This window comes from Miniopterus natalensis, chromosome 2, assembly GCF_054644295.1.
Source record: "Miniopterus natalensis isolate mMinNat1 chromosome 2, mMinNat1.hap1, whole genome shotgun sequence".
NCBI classification, from domain to species: Eukaryota; Metazoa; Chordata; class Mammalia; order Chiroptera; family Miniopteridae; genus Miniopterus; species Miniopterus natalensis.
Genome location: NC_142082.1, coordinates 138,179,688 through 138,188,001, shown reverse-complemented (window position 1 = coordinate 138,188,001; position 8,314 = coordinate 138,179,688). Strand labels below are relative to the sequence as shown.

The 8,314-nt window shown below is 38.0% G+C and overlaps 1 protein-coding gene across 1 annotated transcript; it reads right to left on the bottom strand.

Annotated features, from left to right (window-relative positions):
• Nucleotides 1–3,735: 3,735 nt before the first annotated feature.
• LOC107538172 (olfactory receptor 6C2-like) lies at nucleotides 3,736–4,674 on the bottom strand. The gene has a single exon (XM_016214335.2). It carries the CDS (start codon nucleotides 4,672–4,674, stop codon nucleotides 3,736–3,738), a length of 939 nt encoding a protein of 312 aa, XP_016069821.1.
• Between the last annotated feature and the right edge of the window lie 3,640 nt (nucleotides 4,675–8,314).

Below are 8,314 nucleotides of genomic sequence, written 5' to 3'. Positions count from 1 at the left end.
CACATCAATCAGTGCAATACACCACATTGACAAAATAACAGATAAAATCATATGACCTTATCAATAGATGCAGAAAAAGCATTTTATAGGATACAACATACATTTATGATTAAAACACTCAATGAAATAGGTATAGAAGGAAAGTACCTTAACATGATAAAGGCCACATATGACAAACCTACAGCTAATAACACTCAATGATAAAAAAACTGAAAGCTTTTCCTCTAAAATCAGGAACAAGGCTACAGTGCCCACTCTCACCACCCTATTCAACATAGTTCTGGGAGTCCTAGCTAGAGAAATCAGGTAAGAGAAAGAAATAAAAGGCATCCAAATTGGTAATAAAGAAGTAAAAGTGTCACTGTTGCAGGTGACATGATTCTGTATATAGAAAACCCTAAAGACTCCACCAGAAAACTATTAGGAACAATAAACAAATACAGTAAAGTTGCAGAATACAAAATCAATGTTCAAAAATTCACTGCTCACTGCATGATCTCACTTCTATGTGGAATATAATAAACAAAATAAACTGATGAACAAAATGGATCCAGAGACATAGAAGCATGGAACAAACTGAGGGATCTCAGAGAGAAAGTGGGGAGGGGGGAGTGGGCGGGGAGAGATTAATCAAAGAATTTATATGTTTATAAGCATAGCCCATGGACACAGACACTGGTCTGGGGAAGGCCTGGTGGTGGGGTGGGTGCGGGGTGGAGGGGATCAGTGGGGAACACTGATAAAAAGGGGACATCTGTAATATTTTCAACAATAAAGATAAAGAAACTTAAAAAAAAGAAACTTCAGAAAAAGAAATAAAAAATAAAAAAAACAATTCCTTTTGTAAAAGCAACCAAAAGAATAAAATATTTTAGAATAAACTGAACAAAGGAGGGGAAGAACTTATATACTGAAAACTACAAAGCATTATTAAAAGAGATTAAAAAAAAACACATTGAAATGGAAAGAATTCCAAGTTCATGGATTGGAAGAATCAACATAGTTAAAATGGCCACATTACCCAAAGCAATATACAGGTTTAATGCAATCCCCATCAAAATCTCAATGATGTTTTTTGAAGAAATAGAACAAAAACAAAAAAACATCAGATTTGTATGGAACCACAAAAAAACTCTACTTAGCCATAGCAATGCTGAGAAAAAAGAACGAAGCCAGAGGTATCCCACTCTCTGGCTTCAAATTATACTACAAAGTGATGATAATTAAAATGATATGGTTTGGCAGAAAAACAGATACAGAGATTAATGGAACAGAATTGAGAGCCCAGAAATAAACCTATATGTATATGAGTAAATAATCTTTGACAAAGGAGCCAAAACCTTAATGGAGAAGAGGAAAGCTTCTTAACAAATGGTGCTGGAAAAATTGGAAAGCCACGTGCAAAAGAATGAAACTAGATTATGGTTTGTCCCCATATACAAAAAGTAACTCAAGATGAATCAAAGACCTAAATATAAATCCTGATACAACAAATTATATAGAAGAAAACATAGGTACTAAATCTATGGACCTTGGTCTTAGACAACATTTTACCAATTTGACCCCAAAGGCAAAGGAAGTAAAGGCAAAAATAAATGAATGGGATTATATCAAACTAAAAAGCTTCTGCACAGCAAAAGAAACTGACAACAAAACGAAAATCCAACTAGCCAAATGGGAGAAGGTATTTGCAAACACAGCTCTGGCAAGAGGTTAATATCCAAAATATATAAAGAACGCATACAGCCCGGCCGGGCATGGCTCAGCGGTTGAGCGTCGACCTAGGATCCAGGCGATCGGGGTTCAATTCCCGGTCAGGGCACATGCCCGGGTTGCGGACTCAATCAATGACTCTCTCATCATTGATGTTTCTCTCTCTCTCCCTCCCTCTCCTTTCCTCTCTCTGAAATCAATAAAGGTATATTTAAAAAAAAAAAAAAGAACTCATACAAATCAACACCAAATAAACAAACAACCCAATTAAAAAAATGGGTAAAGAACAGACACTTTGCCCAAGAAGACATACAAATGGCCAACAGATATATGAAAAGATGCTCAACTTTACTAGCTTTTAGAGAAAAGCATTCAAAACTACAATGAGTTACCACCTCTCACTTGTTGGAATGCCTATTTTCAACAAGACAAGTAATAATAATTGTTGGAGAAGTTGTGGAGTAAAGGAACTCTCATTCACTGCTGGTGGGAATGTAAACTGGTACAGACACTATGGAAAACAGTATTCCTCAAAAATTAAGAATAAAGTTACTATATGACCCAGCAACCCCTCATCTGGGTATCTACCTGAAAATTTTGAAAATATTTATTCATAAAGATATATGCACCCCAATGTCCATCGCAGCACTATTCACTGTGATCAAGACATGGAAACAATTGGTGTCCCTCAATAAATGATTGGATAGCCCGGCCGGTGTGGTTCACTGGTTGAGCTTTGACCCAGGAACCAAGAAGTCATGGGTTTGATTTCCGGTAAAGGCACGTGCCCGGGTTGTGGGCGCAATCCCCAGTAGCGGGTGTGCAGGAAACATCTCTCTCACCGATGTTTCTCTGTCTCTATCCCTCTCCCTTCCTCTCTTTAAAAATAAATAAAAACATATAAAAAAAATAGATGATTGGATAAAGAAGATGTGGTACATATATACTATGGAAACCTACTCAGCCATAAGAAAAAATGGAATACTGCCATTTGCAACAACATGGATGGTTCTTGAGAATATCATGCTAAACTAAATAAGGAGAGTAAGTTACCTGATGTCACTCATATGTGGGATATAAAACTGAAAACAACAAATGAACAAACAAGAAAAACAAATAAAACTCATAGACACAAACAATAAATAGTGTGGTGGTTACCAGAGGGGAGGATGGGGTGGGGGTGGTAGTAAATGGTAAAGGGGCTTAAATACATGATAACAAAAGAAGATTTGACTTTGCATGGTGGGCACACAATGCAATAAGCAGGTCATGTGCCATAGAAATGTACACTTGAAATCTATATAATCTTATTAACCAATGTCACCCCAATAAATTTAATTTAAAAATAAAATGAGAAGAATAAATGAATTATCTACATTCGAGATTTAACATTTCAATTGGTACATCAGTATCAATCTATTTTATGTAATTTCAATGCAGGTTTTAATTCTTTACCAAGAATTACCAATGCATTACTTTCTTCATTTTAATTAATTCATCTCACTTTGCCAATTTTTAAATAACTTTTATACTGGATTGCACCCATTCAATAAAATATATGAATCTTGTGATTTTAAAGCTTCTTTCTTAAGATTAAAATACTTTTTCAAAATCCTAAATTTTTTTCTTATTTCATATTTTAAAATATACTTTGGGATTTTTATTTTTTTCTTTGTTACTTACAAATAGTATTCATTCTTTTTAATATTATTTCTCTCCTTATTTGAGTAGTTTTGTTTTGAAAAAGTGATATGCACTATTACATCAATATTTCATGATAAATTTTCCAATCCTTTCAGCATTGATAAATAAAAGTTGAGAGTGAGGTCATGCTTAGACTTTCTGAAACAACTATTCCCATTTTTTCTTAATAAAAGTTATTCTCGAAGAGATTGATTTTAAGGAGACACAAGGGGTGACTTGATCAGGGTCAGTACTGAATGGAAGGCCAAATCTAGATCAGGAAGAGACAATAGGGTGGAAACAAGAACACTGCTTAGGGATTCAGACTTCAACATTCTCCTAGTTCTTTGAAAACAATATTATTCTTTTAGCTAAGTCATTAAAAGCTTGTTTCACTTGTTTGTTTCTCAGAGTGTATATAAAGGGATTTAACATAGGGGAAATGGAAGTAGTGAGTATTGATACTCCCTTATTAATGGCCATTTCATCTTTTGCTGAAGGTTTGATATAGACAAAGATGCAGCTGCCATAGGTGATAGAAACCACAATAATGTGGGAAGAACAGGTGGAAAAGGCTTTTGTCCTTTGCTGGACAGAGGGGAATCTTAGAATTGTTCTGATGATATACATGTAGGACAGAAAAACACACATGAGAGTCACGATGAAGATCAACACAGAGCACACGATAACCATCTGTTCTATGAACCAGGTATCTGAGCACGAAATCTTCACCATAGGATTAGCATCACAGACAAAGTGGTCAATGGCGTTAGAGTCACAGAATTCCAGGTCCAGACCCAAGCTAAGCGGTGGGAATATGACTAACAAAGTGGTGATCCAACAGCAGAAGATAAGCCTTTTGCAGACCCTGTGGCTCATGATGGTCATGTAATGCAGGGGTTTGCAGATAGCTATGTATCGATCGTAGGACATGGTGGCCAGGAGAAAAAATTCTGTTACTCCAAAAAGATCTGTGAAAAATAACTGGCATACACAAGCATTATAGGTAATAGTCCTGTCACCTGTTGATATGCTGTACAAGAATCTAGGAATGCAGGCAGAAGTGAATGAGATTTCTAAGAAGGAAAAATTTTGGAGAAAAAAGTACATCGCAGTCTTAAGGTGAGAATCCACTAACGTGAGGATGATGATGGTCAGATTTCCAGTTACACTCAACACGTAGGTGATAAGTAGAAATGCAAAAATCAGAATCTGCAGTTGTGGGTCATCTGTCAATCCCAAGAGGATGAATCTGGTTAGTGATGTATGGTTTCTCATTTCTGGCTCCTAAAACTGAGGGAGGTAAGCTCTGAGAAGAGAGTGGGAAGAATGTTTTACAGTGGGTTTTGTTTAGAAAAGCCAAGCAATGTATTTTACATGGGTTGGTTTTACTTGATAATATTTTAAATAATTCATGCTCTCAATTTTGTTGACATATCATTTGCTAGGTTAGAAACCTGTCTTTCAAACAGTTTATAGGACAACATATGGTAAGGTCTACATTTTATATTGCAGTCCAATGTCCAGTCTCACATGCACACACACTCACACACATATCTGAAACAAAAATTTCAATAAAATACTAATCCTTAAATGTCCTGCTCTCCAATGTTTTCTATTCTAATTTATCTTACTAAAAATAAATACAAATATCACCAAATTGCTTTTATAGTCTACTAAATGTCTTGACCTGTATTCGAAAAAACAATAAATTTTTTAGGGATTCTTTAAATAATATAGTCCAAGTAAAACATAATTTTTCCATGAGTTTTTTAATCTATACTTTTAAATTTAGTCTTTGAAATAGATTTGTTCATAGTACACTTGTTCCCCTGGGAACAATGAAATTATGAACTTTAGGGTATACTTTTTTCTAAGAATTTTTCCCTTATTGCTAACCAAAATTTTACTCAGCTTCATTATCTGCTTAAAAGCTTTTTTCCCCTGGATAAAGTGAGAACACATGAGAGGTGGTGATGACACAAGGTATTTCTATATTCATCTGCCAAAGCAGTTGAGAACTCTGTTCCATTGCCATGACCAAACCTATGGTTAATCTAAAAAGGATATTTCCCATATTTTAAAAATCCTTTCCTAGATCTTTCCCATGACTTTCTCAAATTGTTCATGCCTTTACCTGATTTTCACTGATTGTTCACTTTGATGCAGAACACAGAGAGCATTTTGATATATACCAAATTCACAAATAAGTGAGGATATGTCTGCACACAGCTGAAGAATATTATCCTTAATGTTTTATAATTCAATCTCATATTTGACTGAAACATTTACACTCCTTATCACTGATATTACAATGAACTCTATAAAGATTAAGTACAATCTCCAGTCTTTAGCTTCCAATAATTTTCTCTAATTCCTGACTTCCAACCTACTCCTCAACAGTTTATGATATATGTGACCTCTGAACACACTGCTCCACTGAAATGACTCTTGGCAAGTTTAACTGTTATTTCTTTAAATTTCAATAAAGTGTAGCCATTTTACTTGTATTTTTTGTTGCATTTGACACTGTCAAGCGCTCCTTTCTTCTTATGTTCCAGGCACAGTGCACCATATCCACACCTCTGGTTTTTGTTTTACCATTTTGGTTTCTCCTTTACAAGAATCTCTTCCCTTACTCATCTTTATAACATTGATATTTCTCATATTTCATCCCTAAGTCTTCTTCTCTGCTTCTCTATGTTTTTGCCTGGGAACTGATGAAATCCTGTGGCTTTAATTTAGCAGGTAAAATTTGATTATTTCAAAATGTACCTTTTTTAAATGATCTCTTTGAATGTGAGACATTTGCACCTAGCAATTTCACACTCCCTCTGAGTGAACTGACTCAAAGTGGAATGCCTCACCTTCTGCATCCGTTCATCTTTACTTTCTCCTTGTTCACTATACTAAAACCAAAAGACAATAATTGTTGCCCTATATTAACAACTGAAATCAAGCTATGTTGTTTCTTACTTTCGCACTATCCTGAAAAATCTATTGACATAACAGTTACTTTCACTTGATTTTGCTGTTGCCCTGACTCTAATGAGGGGGAGTTTTTTGTCTGGTTGTGGTGGAGTTGCAGAGAGTGGCTCTAAAAACCCACCATAGTGACAGACAGGTATTGTGGTAATCATCATACATGGACTACCTTTCTGGAAAAAAGTTTTAATCTTATCATTGGTGTCTTTCCCTCCCCCCTTACTCCCTCCATTTGCTAATTCTGACCTATACCTAGCTCTTAGTGACTCCTTCCTCCGTTTTTCACTTAAGAATCTTCAGAGGAGTTTTTCCAAATCTCCCAGACCACATTAAGACCTTTCTTTCTACGTGTTTTGTCACACCCTATGCATAATAGAGGATGTAAAAAAAATTGTTGGAAATAGGATTGTTATCTTATTTAATGTGATAACCACAGAGCTGAAGGAGTCTGAGGTATAGAGCTAATTCATGATAATATATACCCTCAGACCTAGATCAAGGTATATTACTTATTATGTGCACTCAATTTTAAAACTACTCATATCTCTTCCTTTTGCCATATTCCTGACTCTAATTTAGGGCATTATTGTTGGCTTTTACTTATGAGGAAATGTTCTGAGTGGCTTTTAATTCACATCATTGACTATGTACTCAGCACATATATGATACTTGCAGTTAAAAAGTTTTAACTGACTTATCATTGTGTTTGACAGAGAAGTGGCTTTCCTTTTATGTTTCTATTCATGCTTCCTCAATACACATGCAAAAACATATTAACACCAGAGATTAATTCTGGATTTGGATCAACAGCTACTCCGTGGTTGTTCCTTAGACAACACCAGCTAACTGCACTAACGTCTGCTGAGATAATTTCACGCTCCAATGCTTATCAAGGCCATCAATAATTTGGAAAAAGCACATCATTTCTTTCAGAAATTTCAACTAACTGGCTAAGTGAAGGTTTCACTTGATTACTTTAAAATGTTCCATAAATAAATAAATAGTTTATTTTCTTCAGAAGTGGGAGATACTCTACCCACAATCTGCCCATTTCCCATAGTAAATCTTCAGAGCTTACTAGCCACATTAAAGAGATGGAAAACTGACCCTGGTTTAATGTTTTAGGATGACCTGGGGGCACTCTTAAGAATATGAGCATCACACAAGTAATAATAAATTAAATAGGGAGAAACAAGAGGGCGCGTAGGTAACAGCTGCACCCGTCGCCTCCCGCAACCACATCAAAATTACAACTAAAATACAGAACCACCATCACCCGGAGCCTCCTGAAACCTGGCTGAACAGAAGCCCCACAACCAGGGAACCGAAGGAGCATCGAGACCGGGAGGAGGGGCGGAGACAGGGGTGGATCGGGGCTGAATCCTGGAGACTCGGCTGCAGACCACACCCGGTGCCGCGGTTTAAACCCGGGAGGGAATCTCGGCAGCAGGGGTTTCCCGGAGGAGCGAGGGGTCCCAGCCCCACAGCAGGCCCCCAGCCCAGGGCTCCAGGGTCAGGAAGAGCCGTCCCCACAACTCCGGGCTGTGAAACCAGCGGGGACTGTCCCTGAGGGTCACAGAGGCTGCGGGAGCCCCAGCAGCTCCTCTAAAGGGCCCGGCACGGACTCACTCGGACGCTCCCTCTGAGCCCAGCGCCGGGCAGCAGCCTGAAAGGACCCGGGACACTCGGGGAGGAACTAACCTGCCTGAGATCCGGGCGAGAGCTGGAGGGGCGGCTTCCTCCCAGGCAGAGGGGCTGGCAGAGGCCATGGGCTCCTTTGGCGAGTCCTCCCCGCACAGCCGGCAGGCAGGCGCCATGTTTGAATCGCCAGCACCTGGCTCTCACCCTTGGCCCCGCCCCGTGATTCCCGGAGGCCCCGCCCCTCCCCACCTGCAGCTCATCCAGGCCATTTCCAGGGGCTTTTCTGTGCAAG